Genomic DNA, 21,303 nt, shown 5'->3' on the forward strand with positions numbered 1-21,303 from the left:
AATATTATTAATAACGGTAATAAAAAATAATATACATGTCTTGACAATATAAAAATTACCCTTAATACTAACATGCAATTAAAGATATGCACACTACATATATTGGTAAATCACTAACTAAGGAAACAAATCAAACTTACGGGTTAATAATATGGAAACCATTGAGAAGCCAAGAAAGTAATGAAATTATGAAAAAGATTTATTTCTAAAAATAGTATACACCTTATTCAGTATGGTTACCATAATACACAATCCTAAATATACAAATATTAAACATAAAATGAGTGCAATAATAACCAAAAAAAACCTAAATACACACAACAATGAATATGAATAAAGACACAACCAAAACCCTAAATATTAATCATACTGCCTAAATAGGGTCCTATAAAAAAAAAAAAAACTTAAACACTAAACATATAACATTAATATGGCACACTTAAAAATATTCAACAATAAAAACTTATTACATTTAACTATCAAACAATAGAACTCGTACCTCCGCAATAAAACAAAATCCTATAATAATGAAAACGAACCGATTAGTATTTAAAATAATTATCACAAAAAATCTAAACAAATATCATAGCCGTAAAATGAAATCGTAAACACAATATTAAAATTTTAACTTATATACAATAAAAAGCCTACATGCGAATATTAACTACATATCATGACAAATAATATATTAATATACATACCTATACAACGAAGCCTTAAGCTTTAAATATTAAAACGAATCCAAATAAGAAAAGATACAGAAAAATAAAAAAACTAAATGAATGAAAAAAAAAATAAAAAATAAAAATAAAACACACGTGCACGTGTGTACTGTGCATGCGTAGTGAGAGCGGGTGTGTGTGTGTGTGTTTTCTGTGAGATGCTGGCTTGAGGGAAGGGGATTTACAGAGGGTTCACCGCCGGGGACGAAGGTGGCTTCGGGTGGTTGGAACAGGGGAGGATACCGGAGACGACAACGATGCCGGCGACGGCTGCGGGAGCGAGTGATGAGAGGCAACGATGTCGGAGTCTGAGGAGCGACGGCCTTGGGGGATGACGACGGTGGTGGTGCAGCGGGTTGGTAGCAGGTTGCTGCTGGGGGGTTGTTGTGGAGCTCTTGGTATGAGATGGGGCCTCCCGGAGTGAGGCGGCGATGGCGTGGTCCTGCGGTGGCGAGGACGTAGCGTGGCCGTGGGGTGTGTGACTGGAACAGGGGAGGTTGTGGCCGCTGTCTGATGTTGGCCAGAGACAATGGGGATGACCGGAGTTGAGGGAGGCTGCTTGTGGGTGTTGCAAGTTGGGGAGCTGATGTGGCTGGACCTGCTTGGAATGTCTCTGTGAGGTTCTTCCGGAGTGGCGGTTATGGGCTTGTAAGGAGTTCGGGTCCTGGAGAGGTTGCAGACAGAAACTTGGCTTTGCCGGAGAGATGAAGAACGTGGTGGTGTCGAAGCTGTGGGAGGTGGCCGGAACTGTGGATGGCGGCGGCCGGAACTGGAACAAGATGGGGAGAAAAGGAAGAAGAAGAAGAAGAATGAAGAGGCCCGGCTTTTTATTTTTCTTTTGGTTTTCAGGCTTCCCCCTCCCCCCGGCGCTGTGTGTACCCCCCCGGCTGTGTGTGTGTGCAGCGCCTCCTCTTCTTATAAAAATAATTTTGAAAAAAACCCTAACAAACATTTCCTTTTTGGTTTATGGTATTTTTCTTTTTTTTGAAAATAATATATACTACTATTATGGTAATAAGGAAATAATAATAATAAGAATAATAATAATAATAATAGTAATACTAAATAATAATAATAATAATAATAATAATAGTAACAAAAATAAATAATAATAATAATAATAATAATAATAATAATAATAATAATAATGGTAATAACAATAATAGTAAGAATAGTAAAGTAATAATAATAATAATAATAATACTAAAACAAAATAATAATAATAATAATAATAGAAATCAATAATAATAATAATAGTAATAATAAAGATAAAATACTAATAATAAAAATAATATTAATAATAATGAAAATAATAAATAATAATAAATAATAATAAATAATAATATAAATAGAAGTAAAAATAAAAATAAAAGTAATAATAATACACTAATGAAAAATAATAATAATAATAATAAGAAGAATAAATAAAATAATACTAAAATAATAATAATAATAATAATAATAATGATAATAAATATATTGGGTCTGGGTAAAAATGGGGTGTCTACAGTGGGAAAGGTGCTGAAATCATCCGAGGCACGTGTAAGCGTGTGCGAAGCCTCCCAAAGTCCATTTGAGATGTGGTTTCCACCGTTGGAATTGTCTCGAATCGAATTTCACAATGATAGGCTCAATTTTAGATTTTGAGCAACTTCAAAACTGGAAAGAAAATTGAATTTCTCCTCTGTTTGGCGAATTCCGGCATACTTGGATGCTCTAATACCACTGATGGGTGGAGAGGAACGCTTAGTCATTGGTTGTGACTAAAACTCAGTGAAAATAAATACACAAAAAACAATATAATTCAATCTGAAAAAATACAGAGAAATTTCAAAGATAGCTCTCACTCTCTCACTCACTAGTTTTTCACTCTCAACATACCACACAACACATTACATACACACACCTATTTATAGCAGATATAAAAACACAATAATCAACATAAGTTGTTGGCAGGTGAGGTTGGTGACCCTTGTTCAACAGAAGCGGCTGGTCGGCAGCCGTCGTCAACCATTGCTGCCACCCTCCATTGTCAAGTTTACTATTTTAACAAAAATCTAACGGTATGTTTGAAGATTCATAATGTGGAGTCCAAATAATTAACTTCCCCAATTCAAAGTAATGATAAATTGTCCCACTTTGGATCATGAGTTAATTAAGGATAGCCCTCAAAGCTTTTAGGGGTTGGACTATTTATATTAATTAACTATGAAAATTAATTAGAAAATCATAAGGCATGAATAGGGATATAAGTTGTATTATATAATTGCCTACACAAACAATAATTTTTAATAGATCATTTATAATGGAGTAGTCACAAAATCATAAGTAACAGACTGGTCATAACAACATACAACCAATAATAATAATAACAAGAGAGAAGTTCGACTTGGAGTAAAAAATGACAGGATTCCTAAATTCTCATTGGAATCCATGATTATCTAAGCAAGATTGACGTGGGTTTTTTATTTTTCGAAAATTCAGGAAAGCAAGATATCTAGCACATACGAAATCAATCTTGTGGTTTTCCAAACATGCACAAGCAATCAACATTCCAAATACCACAATTTTAGGAGTCCTATAGGATAATTAAAGTCAAATGCTCCATCGTGGTTGATCATGTGAATGAGATTCTCATATTTTATGAGAATCTTTCATTTTAAAAGAGTGTTGAGATTACGAGCTACATGACACTATTCATATGTGATGATGCACTTTTTCAACAATCCTAAAAGATCTAAGAACCAAGCACCACCATAAGAATTACTTAGCAAAAATAATAAAGAAAACAAAATAAAAATTAGAAAACCAACCAAACACCACTTTATGACTCTAATCCTAATTAAGCAAAACCAATAAAGGAAACAAAACAATCAGCTACAAAGTAAGGATGCAGGTTGATTATGGAAATGTTATGCAAATCTATGAGATTCTCATTAATTCAAGGACCGTACTCTAAAAACAATATTTAACAAGGAAAGATTCATTAGTATTCAAGCTAGTATTGGAGATGTTTCAAATTCTAGCAGTTTTTGGTTCTTTATTTTGTGGATGAATAGCAGCAGTTTTTTTTCTTGGTTTAATGTTTTCCAACAACTAGATATTAATGGTGGTCACTTGAACGGTCAAATACCATTCATTTTCTGCAATAATAAGCTGGAAGTTACTCCACTATGCCGCCTATAAAAAGGCTACCTCCAACCCTGTCCAAAACACAACCAAAGAAACATATCTCTTCTCTTTCCAACGTACTTTTTTCTCTCCATCATCCAGTAGTAGTATCTAGTAGATATCTTGTTAATATTTTCAATTCTATCATCTTATTCTTGCTTATTTTCCTTCTCTACATTGGGTAACCATATACTATATCTCCTAAAGCTTTGGAGTTTGTGAGTGCACACAAAACCGAGCCTACCTGAGTAATTCTAGAGACCGTGCACGCTATGCCTATTTGCACCAAGAGATTTTCTCTGTAGGCACAAAATCGATTTTAAAGACAGTGGTCCTACCAGCCTCAGCTTCTCGTTGTGTAATTGTATCACTAATTTAATTTAAGTTATTATTTTTATTACATCTTAATTCTTACAAACTTAAAACCAAAATAGCCGCCTTTAATCCTACACCGGTGAAACTCTAGCTGCCCTCACATGTGTGGAATCTTTTGATGGGACCAATTACAAGAATTGGAAAGAAAAATTTTAATTTTTTCCTTGAAAGTGCTCTTAGTGATCTATGTTCTGGAAACTCCCCAACCTTAACTAGAAGGGAATAAAAACCAAAGCATATTAGAGTAGGAGCAAGATAACAAAAGGTGCAAAAATTACATCCCCAATACATTGGCGAATGAGTTTTATAATGTTTGCTACAAGTATGACACTGCCAAGGAACCAAGAACATCATGGAAGATGCTGGGACCAAGAAATTTGCTTGGAGCAAATTCTTGCGCTGCGCTTTGAGATGATAGATGAAAAAATAGTAGATCTCTAAATTCAAGAAATTCAAAAATTGTTGCACGATTTGCCATCATCCTGGAATGAGACTCAGGGAAATTTTATGCACAAGAAGGATATGAACTTAGAACAACTTATCCCCAACCTAAGGATAGAAGAAGCTAATAGAAAAATGGCGATTTAGAATAATGAAGTAATGGGAAAGGCGAACTTGGTGGAAGATGGTTAGGCATGATTTTGGGGTAGCTTCAGAATTGGGAAACAAGCTAGGGGGAGCTACAACAACAGAAGGTTCAACACCAAAGGAAACAACCAAACCAACAATCAACTACGCAACCAAATCAACAACCGAAGAGACGATCGCAATAGCAACCATTCTGACAATCGACTAAGGTAGAACTTCTCTAACATAAAGACATGAGGTAATTTTTATGCTTCTGGTAAACCTGGACATCAAGTACCCTAGTATAGGTTTCGCCAAAGGGGTGGTGATAATAATAGTAGTAGTAATAAAAATAATCATAATAATAATAACAAGCCCCAAGCCAATATAGTAGAAGATGAGATGATCATTGTTGTGGTATCCGAGGTGAATCTTGTGGGAAATCCACATGATTAGGTAGTGGATACCAGTGCCGCTAAACATATGTGCAGTGACCGTAATCTTTTTAACATTTATGAAAAAGTTGATTGGGAATCAGCATTTATGGTTAATGTCTAATCCTCACCTGAGCTAGGAAAGGGTATTGTGAACCTTAAGCTCACCTTTAGAAAAACCTTAAGATTAACTGATGTACATCATGTACCAGATATTCGAAGAAGCTTGATTTCTGGTAATGTTGCTATCAAACTGGTTTTTGAGTCAAACAAATTGATCTTGACCATAACAGTGTCTTCTTGGGTAAAGGTTACTGTAATAATGGACTGTCTGTGTTGATTGTTATTAATAGTATGAATAATAATGTTATTTCTTTTGCTTATTTAGTTGCTTCTTTAGAGCTTTGGCATGATAGATTAGGGCATACACATTTTGCTTCTACTAAAAGAATGAGCAATCTAGGTCTAATAGCAAGCTTAACTAACTCTAACAAAGAAAAATGTGAAATTCGTGTAAAAACTAAATTTACTAGAAAACCTCGTAAATCTGTGACAACTAGAAGTACACTACTATTAGAACTCATCCATAGTGATTTAGCATAATTTAAAAATCAAACAAGTGGAAGTGGTAAAAAATACTACATAACCTTTGATGATGACTTCTCAAGATATACGATAGTTTATTTATTAAAATCAAAATATGAAACAAAAGACGTTTTTATTAAGTTTAAAACAAAAGTGGAAAAATAAAAAAAAATATATAGAAATTAAAAGATTAAAAACTGATCGAGGAGGAGAATATGAATCAAGATTTTTAAGTTAATTTTGTGAACATAATGGAATAATCAATAAAGTTACAGCTCCTTACACACCTGAACAGAATGGTATAGCTAAAAGGAAAAATAGAACATTGAAAGATGTGATGAATGTAATGTTAGTAAGTTCAAGTTTGTCTTTTAATATGTGGGGCGAAGCTATTCTATCTGCTAATCATATACTTAATAAAATACCACCTAAGAAAAGTGATGAAACACCTTATGAATTATGGAATGACTATAAACCCAAATTTTAAAATATTTGAAAGTGTGGGGCCGTTTAGGTAAAGTAGGTTTGCAAGAAATAAAGGAAAATTGACCCTAAAACTAGTAACAATGTTTTTATAGGATATGTTCAAAATAGTGATGCATATAAATTCTTAATTATTAGATTTGATAACAATGTGATACAATCAAATACGATAATAGAAGCATGAGACGCAGAATGAAAACATTTTTTTTTTAAAACATAAAGAAGAAATAATAGATAAAACAATAGATAAAACATCTTGTGGAAAAGAAATTGTTGACAACAATGTAAAAAAAATTTAACCTAGGAAAAGTAAAAGATGTAGAAAGGAAACAACTTTTGAATCTAACCTTGTGACAAATTTCCTAGTCAAAGACAATCTACTTACATATCAACAAGCTATAACTTTAGTAGATGTTATGGTTTGAAAAGAAGCAATTGAAGATGAATTAGCATCTCTAAAAATAAAAAAAAAACATATGCGATCTTGAAGATTTTCCAACAGGAAATAAAACAATAGGGCATAAATGGGTATTCAAAAAGAAGTTGAGACCAGATGGTAGTGTTGATAAGTATAGAGATAAATAGTAAAGGATATAACCCAAAACAAGGAGAAAATGTTTTTGATAGTTATTGTCCTATTACAAAGGTCACAACTATTAGAATTTTAATTGCCTTAACTTCTATATATAACCTATACATACACCAGATGGATGTAAAAACTACATTCTTGAATGGGGATTTTGAAGAAGAAATTTACATGGAACAACTTGAAGGTCATAAAGTAGATGACGCTAAGCATAAAATTTGTAAATTAGTTAGATCTTTGTATGGACTTAAATAAGCACCTTTACAATGAGATGAAAAGTTTGATAACAACATTCTTATGAGTGATTAATGAATCGAATAAATGTTTGTGCAGAAAATTTGATGGTAATAGTAGTGTAATAATATGTTTATATGTTGATGATATATTAATATTTGGCAACAGTTTAGAAATAGTCAACTTAGCGAAATTGTTTCTTGCCTCAAAATTTGAAATGAAATACTTGGGACAAGCAAATGTAATTCTAGGTATAAGAGTTCTACATAAGCACGATGGTATTTGTTTATCCCAGTTACATTATGCAAAAAAAAAAATTTAGAAAATTTTGATCATTTTGATTGCACACATGTTAAAACTCCTTATAATGCTAGTTTGCAATTAAGGAAAAATAAAAGCAACCTATTGCTGAGGTTGAGTATGATCAAATGGTGGGTTCTTTAATGCATTTAATGAATTATATATGCCCAAATATTACATTTGTAGTATGTAGACTTTGTAGATACAATCATAATCTTGGGCATAACTACTGGATAGCACTAAAAAGAGTGTTGAAATATCTTAAGGGTACTATAAATTATAGACTGTTTTGTTATTGATTCCCTACTGTCGTAAAAGCATTTTATGATGCTAATTTGATATCAGACACAAATCATATCAAGTCTATGAGTGGCTATGTTTTTACTTTAGCCAATGCTGCTATTTCTTGAAAATCCCATAAATCGACATGCATAGCGAAGTCCACTATAGAGGCAAAGTTTGTAGCTCTAGAGAAAATAACTAATGAGGTTGATTGACTAAGGAATATGTTGGCAAACATTAACCGGCGCCACCTCTGTCCATATGTTGTGATTTCCTAAAAACAATTGCTCAAGCAAATAATAAAACCTATAATGGCAAGAATAGACATATATGCTTAAGACATATGATAGTAAGAGAATTAATCTCACTTGGAGTGATCACTTCGAGTATGTGATATAAGAAAGAAATTTAGCAAATCCTCTGACAAAAGGACTAGCTAGAAAGCTAGTAGAAGAAACATCGAGGGGGATGGGTCTTAACTCATAAGCCCTTAACATAAACTACTAATCATGGCAGCCCAACCTATGTGATTGGAGATCCCATGAATTGGGTTTAATGGGTAATAACAAGGCATTAAGTAGTTTACTGAGCTTTTTTTTTTTGCTCATTTCTATGGTATTGAAATAGTGCAACTACAATGATTATAAGAATGAATTTATCTCTTAATGAATTAGCAGCCTTTTTTAGGTGATGTGTTTTGTTGTACACACTTACTAGATTCACCTATATGGTGTGGAAGTGGGATAGCTTCCAAGAAGAGTTTAGTAGGCTAAAAAGATTAGATTTCTGAAGACTCCATGGGTAAGAGGTTGAATCATAAAGCTATGAGGAAACAACAAATGGAGTTGATTGATAACGGCAATCAGTTTGCTGCCCTAGAAGATTATGAACACATAAGGCAGTTCAAGAGTCTCTAACAGAGATGATTTGTAATAACCCAAAAAATTTACACAGGATCTCGTCGATGAATACAGGGAGTTCATCGATGAGCACATAAGGGGGCCTTGTCGACGAAGCCACGCCTCGTTGACGAGAAGATACCAAGAAGGGTTTTAAGCAATCTGAAATTCTTAGACGAGGAATGAGGGTTCATCGACGAAATTCCTTAAGGACCTGTCGACGAGATGACGTTTCTTGTCGACGAATCTGGACCTATAAATACTTCTAAAAATCGGATTTTTACAGAATTTACAACACATGAATCTTCTTTTTCTCTCTCTACGCCCTTCTCCCCTTATTTCTTTGATCCCAGCTCCGTTCCTCGCTGGATTGAAGATCTGAGGCCACCACGACGCTCCTGACAAAGTTCTCTACAATTATAGGAAATGTTGTTTGCAGGAAAATACTAACGTTTTGTTTTAGGGGATGTTGTTTTCAGGGTGTTGAGCGGAGAACCTTGCGGGTGTAAGGCTAGAGTGTAGTGAAGGCTTTTCAAAAACTAGGTAAAGGAAATATGTTGTGCTAGAAAATTTGAATATATTAATAGAAATTTTACAAACATGCATGTATACCAGTATTTATGTAGCTTTTATAGAATATGTGATTTTAAAGTATGTGTGGCCTGAGTAGATATTATTTGATATGGAGTTTTATACAGTTTTTCAATATATCAAATTGTATAGATATAGTTAGATATTTACAAATTTTATACAGACATAATGTGTATGCATATACAGTTTTTTATTCAAATGATTACACAAATAGATATATATATATATATATATATATATATATATATATATATATATAACAGTATACAAATGTTTATTCATATCAGTACATACATTATTTACAAAATGTTATATTTTCCTAAATGCCATAACACTCAGAGTATATAGACAGATTATACAGATAGAAGATACAGACAGATTATACAGTTATAGCATTAAAATGCTACAGATATTACAGTATTTACAATACAGAATTATAGTGTTATGGTTATTTTGGAAACACGATGAAAACAGTAAAAGAGTATATATGTAAATATAGTATCAGATCCCTGTGAATAGATTACATACAGATACAGATACAGATAGTGAATATAGAGCACAGTACTATTGCTAATACAGATAGAGTGCAACCACATATCTCAGATAGTGTGTGGGTACCGTCAACTGTGCTTAGAGAGTATGCAGCCCCCCAGTTCATTGGTTTGAGGGGACCAGTTTGACGAGGTAGCAGCTAGTCCCGTGCCTAGGAGAGTATGGAGTTTGACCGGCCTGAGGTAGTGTAGAGTATAGTGACTTATTTGGAGGGCCGACCAGATTAAGTCCTGCCTACGGGCCGCACAACCCTGTTATGAGGGGTCAAATCATGACATATAGAGTTCCAAGGATAAAGCACATTTATGTATATGTATACAGTTTTACAGTATTTGATGAATATAGTATGATATTAGCAGTATGAAAAGTAAAAAAACTCAGAGGATACAGTTATGTTTTAAACTGCAAAAAATGTAAAATATGCTTTACAGATTTATCATTTATAACAGCTCAGATGTTACTTAAAGTTTATATGTAACTTAGTCACCACCCACTTGTAATATCATATTTCCACTTACTGAGTGTCAACTCACCTTATTGTTCTAACATTTTTCAGGTGAGCCAGTTAGGCGAGCAGATCAGGCTCGCGGATAAAGATTTCTAGATTACCCTGGTTGTAGGATGAGTTCGTGACAGAATTTTGTATTTTTGAGATAGATTTTATAGGGGAGAGATGTATTTTATGACTATGTGATAGAAATACTGAGTTCTGGTATTGTATAGTATATGTGGTTGTGTGATTTATGTTTCTGCTGCATAGGTATGATTATATATACATATATATATATATAAATGATATAATAATATAATTTTGAGGTTGTTACAGTTTGGTATCAGAGCCTAGGTTGCTAAGTTCTGCAGACTTTAGATTGTAGCGGAAAAACAATACCAGAATATAGGAAAAAGGATTTGAGGTTTATTCTGTGGTCTAGATATAAGATTTTTGTGGTGGTTTCTGTGTTTTTCCTAAGGTGACGATTTCAGGAAAGTCATAGTAAACTATCGACGAGTCATGTGCTTAGATTGCAGGATTTGATTGGGGTTAGGAACAAGAGGGATTGATAATAGGGAATCTAGAGTTTTAGCTGAGTAGAATAAGTTAGGTTTGTACAAGAAATAGGATTCTGAAACGGTGTTCTATATATTACAAGATGGACCCAGGAGGCAGTAGCGCTTATGCCAGTGGTGATGACGGAGTGAGTCCTTCTAATATAGGAGGTGCAGATTCAGATGTTGTGCTGCACAATGTGGCTCAGCAAGTTATGGCTGAGATAGCACGGAGCTCTAGAGAGTAGGGAGGTCCATCTCCAGCTCAGGGATGTACCATAGAAAAATTTGTGAAGATGAACCCGTCAGCGTTCTCTAGAGCGGCTGACCTTGCAGTTGTAGAGAATTGGTTGCAAGAAGTGGAGAAGATTCTGACAGTACTTCACTGCATCGACGAGCAGAGAGTCTTATATGCTACATATAGACTGGCGGGGGAGGCTGAGAGATGGTGGTAAGTCACCAGACTGTTGGAGGAGTAGAAGATGATTCCAGTACCGATGACCTGTGTAACACCCTCAAAATTCAAACAATTTTTTTAAAAAAATTTATAAATATATATCTGTGTATTCACATCCATACCTAAGCAACGGGAACACATATCATACAACCATTTACATGTAGATTATACAATACTAGAATCCAGTATATACAGACTATAGTCATACAAAAATACCCCTCCAGCATCATCTACTCAAAAATATATACAACTCTGTCAAAAACTCACCCTATAACCAGGGTAATCAAACTACTCTCTATCCGCGTGTCTGATCTGCTCGCCTAACTGGCTCACTTAAAAAATGTTAAAATAATAGGGTGAGTCGTCGCTCAGTAAGTGGAAATATACTATTACTATTGTATGACAACTAAGTTAAAGATACTTTTAAAATAATAACTGAACTGTAATGCAACAAATAATCTGTAAAGCATAGCTTTCTTTCTCAATTTAAAATATACTGTATCGTCTATATTTTCTACTTTTCATACTAATAATATCATACTATACTCATCATATACTATATACATATACATAACTGTACTTATTTCCTAGGACTCTGTACGTCATGATTTGACCCCTCATGACAAGGTTATGAGGCCCATAGGCGGGACTTCATCTGGTCGGCTCTCTAGATAAGTCAATATACTCTACTTTACCTCAGTCCGGCCAAACTGCATCCTCTCCTAGGCTCGGGACTAGCTGCTACCTCGTCAATCTGGGCCCCTCAACCCAATGAACTAGGGAGCTGCAACCTCTCCGAGCACGGCTGCTAGTACCCACATACTATATGAGATGTGTGGTTGCACTCTATCTATAAATAGCAACGGTACCGTGCTTTGTAATTTATATCTGTACTGTATCTGTCTGTAATCTTTCCACAAGGATCTGATACTATATACATATATACATATATATATATACTCTTTTACTGTTTTCGCCATGTTTCCAAAATTACCATAATGCTATCTTTCTATACTATAAATACTATAAACTCTGTATATTGTATCTGTAGCATCTTGATGCTACCTCTACATATATAAATCTGTATCACTGTCTATATTCTCTATTTGTATACTTTGTATGTTATGGTAATATGAAACATGGCATACTAAACTCTGTATATACTGTTCTATATAAAGCTATGATATAAATACTAATTTGAATAACATTGTATACATGTATATGTATATATATATATATATGTATGTATGTATGTATATCTTTGTTTCATGAAACTATTCGTATAAAAGTTGTGTATGCATGTACATTTCTCTGTATAATTTCTGTGAATATATATATCTATATCTACATATTCTGTATAACTTTATACACTGAGAAAAACTATATAAACTGTATATACCGTCAATATCTGTGTATTCAGTGTAGTATGATACAATATAAAAACTATATACATTTCTTCATCACATGAAAATTTACTCAGGCCACACAAACATTTAAACTAATATTTTGTGAAAATTGTATAATAAGTTGGTATGAATATATATCTATTAAATCTCTGTTAACTTTATTAAAATTCCTAGTATAGCATATTTCCCTTACCTTAACTTTGAAAAAACCCTTATAAGATTCTGGATCTATACCCGTAGGGTTCCTAACTCAACATTCTGAAAACATAATCTCCCATAACAAAACATCAGTATTTTCTTACCTACAACATTTCTTATAACTGGGGAAAAGACAAATACTGAATAAAATGCCTTACCCTTAGATTGGGGTGAAATCCAACCCAACTTTTCCAGCAATCAGCTCCGGCAGACTTGCAGAGAATCTCGCTAGGAGCGTCGTGGTAGCCTCAGATCTTCGATTCGGCGAGAAACAGGCCCAGAAAAGTAGAGAGAAGTGAGAGAGAGTCGTAGAGAGAGAAAGGGGAGAGAGAGAGAGAGAGAGAGAGAGAGAGGCACGGATAAGTGATAAAAATTTGAGTTTTCCACTTTCATATTGCGGCCTTCATCGATGAGAAACATCATTTCGTCGATGAATCTTTAAATAAATTCGTCGACAAATCCTTGAATTCGTCGATGAAATTCAGGCTGCCCCAACCCCTCTCGGTATTTTCTCATCGAAGAAGCCCTGTATTAGTCGACGAATTTCCTTATGTACTCGTCGACGAAACCCTGTATTCGTTCATAAGTTTCCTTATGTACTTGTCAATGAAACTTTGTATTCGTCAACGAGTTCTGGAAATTCTTTGAAATTATTATTATCTCTAAAATGTGATGTCGTCGACGAAGCCTACTGCCTCCTTCTGTTTTTGTTTCCATTTCCCTCTCTTTTAATATTTAAATATCATTATTTTCTACGTGGTTACAACTTGGGCACGATTCAAGGACGTGTTCTTTGATAGATACTATCCTGCCTTAGTCAGAGAGGCTCAAGTACAAGAATTTCTGAGTTTGTCCTAGGGATCATTGACTGTCCAGCCATATGTTGCGAGATTTATCGAGTTATCGCATTTCTACCCTTATATTGTCCCAGATGAAGTGAAGAATGCCAGAATGTTTGCGAAGAACCTGAGGCGAGATATTTACAGGTAGGTGGCAATATTGAGGATCCAGGATTTCTTATAGTTGGTCTTCAAGGCTATTATAGCTAAGGAAAGTTCGTTGAGGGAGACTGAGATGTAGAGTCATAAGAAGAGGACAGTACCCTCGAGTTTTCATGCCAGTCCCAACCGAGGCCCTTGGAGAGGTGGTAGATTTGGCAGGGGTCAGAGGTAGATAGTAGAGCACGGTGGATTTCAAGGCGGACAATTTCCTGCCATTTGTCTTAGATATGGACGGAGACACCCAGGTAAGTGCCAAATGGGGGAGAATGTTTGTTATCATTGTGGAAGGCCTGGCCATATGGCTCAATCGTGGTAGATGCCATCGAATTATACACCAGCTCCCAGACCATTTCAAGGTGGAGGTCAGCAGAGGAATACTGCACCGGTAAGGTTCTATGCGTTGACGCCAGGTAACGCTAAGATGGCCGGGGACGTAGTTATAGGTATCCTTACTGCTTTACCATGTATAATTATTGTTTTTTTTGACACAGGTGCCACCCATTCCTTTATATCGGTGGGATATGTGAAAATAGCTAGTATAGAGACACAGCAATTAGATATAGAATTGTCCGTGGGTACGCCGATGGGGTTTGTGGTGAGATGCAGGAGGATACTTCGGAATTTTCCATTAAGTATTCAAGAGAGGGTATTATCAGCTGATCTAGTGGTCCTAGATATGCAGGGGTTTGATGTAATATTGGGTATGGACTGGCTAGCTACTTATCATGCCAGTATAAATTGCCATTAGAACAAAGTTATTTTCAGACCCCCAGGTGAGCAGGAATACAAGTTCGCGGGTTCGCGCATACGTGCCTCACCACAGCTAGTGTCGGCTATTCAGGTGAGGAGACTGCTACAAGATGGTTGCCAGGTGTATGTCGCATACATAAAAGAATTGTCGAAAGAATAATTGAAACAAGCTGACATACTAGTAGTAAGAAAATTCCCAGATGTCTTTCCTAAAGAATTACCTGGTTTACTGCCTGACCGTGAGATTGAATTTACAATAGATCTACTACTAGGGTCTACACCAATATCTAAAGCACCATACCATATAACCCTAGTAGAGTTAAAAGAATTGAAAGAACAGTTACAGGAATTGTTGGATAAAGGTTTCATTAGGTCTAGTGTGTCACTTTGGGGTGCGCCAGTCTCGTTCATGAAAAACAAGGACGGGACCATGAGGTTGTGTATCAATTATAGGGAGATAAATAAACTGACAGTCAAGAATAAATATCCTCTCCCTAGGATTGATGATTTATTTAACCAACTACAGGGGACCCAGGTTTACTCTAAAATTGACCTGTGGTCGGGTTACCATCAGGTGAAAGTTAGAGTTGAGGATATTTTGAAGACTGCATTTTGAACCCAATATGGCCATTACGAGTTTTTAGTGATGCCATTTGGGTTGACTAATGCACCTGCAGTATTTATAAACTTAATGAATCGGGTGTTCCATCAATATTTAGATCAGTTTGTGGTTGCGTTCATTGATGATATACTGCTATATTCGAGAAGTTTTGAGGAGCACGAGCATTATTTGAGACTGGTGTTGTAGGTATTAAGGGAAATAAAATTGTATGCAAAATTCAAGAAGTGTGAATTTTGATTAAGACAGGTTACCTTTCTTAGCCATGTGATCTCTGAAGTGGGAGTATCAGTTGATCTGAGTAAAATAGAAACAGTACTGAATTGGAAAAGGTCGGGAAATGTTCAAGAAGTCAGGAGTTTTCTAGGATTGGTAGGCTATTACAGATGCTTCGTGAATGGCTTCTCCAGGTTGTCTGGTCCATTAACATGATTTACGAGAAAAAATGTGAAGTTTGATTGGACCAACGATTGTGAGTGGAGTTCTCAATAACTAAAGCGGCGGTTAGTTTCAGCTCTGGTATTAGCTATCCTTTCAGGGGAGGACGGATTTGTGATATACAGTGATGCGTCCCTGAAGGGACTTGGGTGCGTATTAATGTAGTACGGCAGGGTTATTGCGTATGCATTTAGACAGCTTAAAGAATATGAGAAGAATTATCCTGTCCATGATTTAGAGCTTGCTGCGGTGGTATATGCTCTCAAGATCTAGAGGCATTACCTATATGGTAGGAAGTGCGAGATTTTCACAGATCACAAAAGCCTAAAATATTTCTTTCCTCAGAAGGAACTAAAAATGAGACAAAGAAGGTGACTAAAGCTTATTAAAGACTATGATTGCACCATTAGCTACCACCTAGGAAAAGCGAATATAGTGGCAGATGCTCTGAGCAGGAAATCAAGAGGACCAATACTGGGAGTCATGGAGATTTCACATTCAATTTTGATAGATTTAGAGAGGCTTAGCATAGAATTAATAGAGGAGAGTCCTCAGGCAGTCATTGCCACTTTAGTGATTCAGTCTACGTTATATGAAAGGATTAAAGCAGCTTAGGGTGATGATGCAGAGTTGGCAGGGGTAATGGCTAGGGTGCGAAATGGTCAGGGTGAGGAATTCAGCATATTAGATGACAAAGCCCTGCGATTTCGTAATAGGCTCTATGTTCCTGCAGATACCGAGATCAGAAGAACTATACTGGAGGAGGCTCATAGATCCCTATACACCGTACATCCAGGTAGTACTAAAATGTACAGGGATCTGCGAGAGTACTTCTGGTGGAGTGGAATGAAAAGAGAGACAGTTAAATTTCTACAACAGTGCTTGACGTGCTAGCAGGTTAAAACTAAACACCAAAGACCAGCAGGGTAGTTGCAGCCATTGTTTATTCCAGAGTGGAAATGGGATCACGTTTCGATGGATTTCGTTATGGGATTACCACGGACGCGACAGGGACTGAATGTGATTTGGGTGGTTGTTGATCGTTTAACGAAGACCGCTCATTTCATCCCTATTAAAGTTGGTTACTCCATGGACAAATTAGAAGAAATAAATGTTCAGGAGATAGTTCGTGTTCATGGAATAACAGTATCCATAGTCTCGGATCAAGATTCTCAGTTTACTTCACGATTTTGGAAAAGTTTTTCAAGAGGCTATGGGTACACAGTTTGCATTTAGTATAGCTTTCCATCCCCAGACAGATGGTCAGATTGAGAGGACAATTCAGACCTTAGAAGATATGCTTCGTGCATGTATGCTAGATTTTGGGGGTAGCTGGATTCAGTTTCTACCACTAGTTGAATTTGCCTACAATAACAGCTGCAAGTCTAGTATCGGCATGGCTCTGTATGAGGCATTGTATGACAAGAGATTTCGTTCTCCTCTCTTCTAAGATGAGGTAGGCGAGAGGCGAGTTTTGGGTTCATAAATCGTACAACAGGCGTATGATAAGGTCCGACTAATTAAATAAATAATTAGTACTGCGCAGAGTCGACAGAAAAGCTACGTAGACACTCGCTACTAAGAACTAGAGTTTGATGTGGGATATTAGGTTTTCTTGAAGGTGGCTCCTTTGAGAGGGGTTATGAGATTTGGGAAGAAGGACAAGTTGAGTCCTAGGTATATTGGTCCTTTTGAGATATTAGAAAGAATAGGGTCAGTTGCCTATTTGTTGGTTTATGAAGAAGTACTAGTACTAATATTGGATAGAAAGACACAAGTACTGCGCACTAAAGAAATTCAGTTAGTGAAATTTTTATGAAAAAATCATGTTACAGAGGAAGCTTCTTGGGAACTCGAGGAATATATCAGGCAGAGATACTCGCAGTTGTTCCAAGAGGGTTAGCAAAAATAGTTAAAGTATAAGTAGTTAGGTAAAGTTTCTTTTGTAGGTACATGTATTGAATTAGTTAGTAGGTAGTTTTTAGTTTTATTTGTGTAATCTCCCAGAACATAGTATGTAACCACGGTATTCCTCCGCCATAAGTGAGGGTAAGTAATAAAATAAGTAGACCATTTGCCTATATGGGATAATAGATGATGAAACATATAGTAAATTTTGAGGACGAAATTTTATAAGGAGGGTAGAATGTAATAACCCGGAAAATTTACACAGGATCTCGTCGACGAATACAGGGCATTTGTCGACGAGCACATAAAGGGGCGTCGTTGACGAAGCCATGCCTCATCGACTAGAAGATACTGAGAAGGGCTTTAAACAATCTGAAATTCATCGACGAGGAAGGAGGGTTCGTCAACAAAATTCCTTAAGGACTTGTCGACAAGATGACATATCTCGTCAACAAATCTAGGCTTACAAATACTTCTAAAAACCAAATTTTTATAAAATTTACAGCATAGGAATCTTCTTTTTCTCTCTCTACGCCCCTCTCCCCTTCTCTCTTCGATCCCAGCTCCATTCGCCAAATTGAAGATCTGAGGCCACCACGACACTCCTGATGAAGTTCTCTGCAAGTCTGCCGAAACTGATTGTGGGAGAAGTTGGTTTGAAATTCATCCCAAATTTAGGATAAGGTGTTTTATTCAGAATATGCTTTTCCTGTAGTTATAGAAAATGTTGTTTGTTGGAAAATACTGACGGTTTGTTCTAGAGGATGTCGTTTTCAGGGTGTTGAGTGGAGAACCCTATGGGTGTAGGGCTAGAGTTCAATGAAGACTTTTCAAAAATTAGGTAAGAAAAATATGCTATGCTAGGAAATTTAAATATATTAATAAAAATTTTACAAATATGCATGTATGCTAGTATTTATGTAGTTTTTACAAAATATGTAATTTTAAAGTATGTGTGGCTTGAGTAGATATTATTTGATATGGAGTTTTATACAGTTTTTCAGTATATCAAATTGTACAGATATAGTTAGATATTTACAGATTTTATATAGACATAATGTGTATACATCTACAGTTTTTATTCAAATGATTACACAGACAGATATATATATATATATATATATATATAGATGACAATATACAGATGTTTATTCAGATTAGTATATACAGTATTTATAGAATGTTATGTTTTTCCTAAATGTCATAACACTCGAGTATACAAACAGATTATTCAGATAGAAGATACAGACAGATTATACAGTTATAGCATCAAGATGCTATAGATATTACAATATTTACAGTACAAAATTATAGTGTTATGGTTATTTTTTAAACATGATGAAAACAGTAAAAGAGTATATATGTAAATATAGTATCAGATCCTTGAGAAAAGATTACATATAGATACAGATATAGAATACAGAGTACGGTACGATTGCTAATACAGATAAAGTGCAACTACATATCTCAGATAGTGTGTGGGTACCGTCAACTGTGCTCGAAGAGTATGCAACTCTCTAATTCGCTAGGTTGAGGGGGCCAGTTTGACAAGGTAGCAGCCAGTCCTGTGCCTAGGAGAGTATGCAGTTTGGCCGGACTGAGGTAGTATAGAGTATAGTGACTTATCTAGAGGGTTGACCAAATTAAGTCCCGCCTACGGGCCGCATAATCTTGTCATGAGGGATCAAATCATGACATATAGAGTTCCAAGGATAAAGCACTTTTATGTATATGTATACAGTTTTACAATATTTGATGAATATAGTATGATATTAGCAGTATAAAAAGTAGAAAAACACAAATGATACAGTTATGTTTTAAATTGCGAAAAATGTAAGATATGCTTTACAGATTTATCATTTTATTACAGCTTAGATGTTACTTAAAGTTTATATGTAACTTAGTTGTCACACACTAGTAATAGCATATTTCCACTTACTGAGTGTCAACTTACCCAATTATTCTAACATTTTTCAGGTGAGCCAGTTAGGCGAGCAGATTATACTCGCGGATAGAGATTTCTATATTACCTTTGTTGTAGGGTGAGTTCGTGACAGAGTTTTGTATTTTTGAGATAGATTTTACCGAGGAAAGATGTATTTTATGACTATGTGATGGAAATACTAAGTTATGGTATTGTGTGGTATATATGCGGTTGTATGATTTATGTTTCTGCTACATAGGTATGATTATATATATATAAATGATATAATTTTGAGGTCGTTACATGATTGTTCAGAAACCCGAACTAAAACAGAGAGATAAGAAGCTCAAGTATGTAGCATTAAGTAGTATAGCGCAAACATGGAGAGTTGAAGATCAAACTAGCTCGGAGTCGGAGAAGACGTATTCAAACGATGACCTTCCTACCTCTGTAACTTTGGGTTCAGAGATACCAAAAAGGATGTGGAGGCTAATAGGGCAGTGGAATCCAGTTCTAATAGCCACATGATGGCTGAAATTATCAATCTACCTCCAATTTTGCAGCTTTTTGGGCATTATCTTTCCAAGGTTATCTTTTGATAGTTTAGTTTCTAGTATTCCAATCACATTGAAGTTGTTTTTTCGAATGAGGTCCATAACCCTCTTCCCAACTGCTTCAAGCTTTCAAAGTTGAGGTGTCCAAACCTCAGATGCCAAAGCCAATCTTTGTTGTTGATTATGGCACTTAGACATCTTGGCGTGCCGTGATAGATTGCGAGAGAGAACATCCAATTCTTCACCATAGTGACTCGAGTGACGAGCTTACCTTGAGCGTATGATATCACCATCTGCTTATCTCTAATGCTAATTCAATAGCCTTTCTTCACGAGTTGTCTGAGACTCAAGATGTTGGTCTTCATGCCTGGCACATAATAGACGTTGGAGATGAAAGCATGATCTTGGGCCTTCTGTTTGATCAGAATATCTCCTCTCCCTTGGACTAAAACTTAAGAACTTTCTCATCAAGTTTAATGAATTGGTTCTTTCTGCTAGTCATATGGTTGCTAGCTCTAGAGTCGAGGTACCAAACACTTTGGTCCTGGGTTAAGCTGTGCGGGATTAGCATCAATGACTCTCTAGCTACATATTCAGTTTCGGCAATATTAGCCTCCTCGCTAACATTTTCTTGTTGTCGCCCCCAACACTCATTGCTCGCTCCAGAGTCTAGGTACCAAACACTTTGGTCCTAGGTTGAGCTGTGCACCATTAGCATCAACGACTCTCCGGCTACATCTTCGGTTTCGGCAAGATTAGCCTCCTCACTAACCTTTTCTTGTTGTCACCCCCAACACTCGTTGCTAGCTCCAGAGTCGAGGTACCAAACACTTTGGTCCTGGGTTGAGCTGTGCACCATTAGTATCAACGACTCTCCAGCTACATCTTCGGTTTCGGCAAGATTAGCCTCCTTGCTAACCTTTTCTTGTTGTTGCCCCCAACACTCGTTGCTATAGTGGCCAAACTTATGCCAATTATAGCACTTAATGTTTCTTTTATCAATATTTTGACAATTGTTGTAACCACCACCTCTCCTTCCACGTCCTCTTCCTCAGAGGATGTTGTTTTGTTGTCCACTTCCTCCTTGTCCGCCTTGACCTCCTCCTCTGGATTCAGTATATCCAGATTCTCCTCTGAGAGATCCTTAACCTCGCATTTGTCCTCAGTGCGATGCCCCTTTTTGCTCATGTCTCCCATTAGTCAAAGATAGTTTAGACTGT

The 21,303-nt window shown here is 35.9% G+C and overlaps 2 protein-coding genes across 7 annotated transcripts in view; both read right to left on the minus strand.

Annotated features, from left to right (window-relative positions):
• Positions 1-21,303, minus strand: part of LOC131161795 (uncharacterized) — a 73,491-nt gene that overhangs the window by 6,659 nt on the left and 45,529 nt on the right. For 5 of the 6 annotated variants that reach the window (XM_058117764.1, XM_058117765.1, XM_058117758.1 and 2 more), the window contains exon 13: positions 9,586-10,032. The exons of the other annotated variant lie outside the window; for it this stretch is intronic. The gene's annotated coding sequence lies outside the window, so the exon portion shown is untranslated. Of the gene's footprint in view, positions 1-9,585; positions 10,033-21,303 lie in introns of those variants that run through there. 6 annotated transcript variants of the gene reach the window in all.
• On the minus strand, positions 915-21,280 carry LOC131162631 (uncharacterized). The gene is made up of 2 exons (XM_058119240.1): positions 21,003-21,280; positions 915-1,491 (listed from the first exon to the last, which is right to left on the minus strand). Exons 1-2 carry the CDS (start codon positions 21,278-21,280, stop codon positions 915-917), a joined length of 855 nt encoding a protein of 284 aa, XP_057975223.1.

This window comes from Malania oleifera, chromosome 8 (assembly GCF_029873635.1).
Source record: "Malania oleifera isolate guangnan ecotype guangnan chromosome 8, ASM2987363v1, whole genome shotgun sequence".
NCBI lineage: Eukaryota > Viridiplantae > Streptophyta > Magnoliopsida > Santalales > Ximeniaceae > Malania > Malania oleifera.

Bases quoted from the DNA above. Each gene is read 5' to 3' on its own strand.
- LOC131162631 (XM_058119240.1), bottom strand. From the start codon at position 21,280: ATGGGAGACATGAGCAAAAAGGGGCATCGCACTGAGGACAAATGCGAG. The intron at 1,492-21,002 runs GTTAGCAAGGAG...ATCTTGTTCCAG, and splicing joins GGGGGCAACAACAAGAAAAG to TTCCGGCCGCCGCCATCCAC.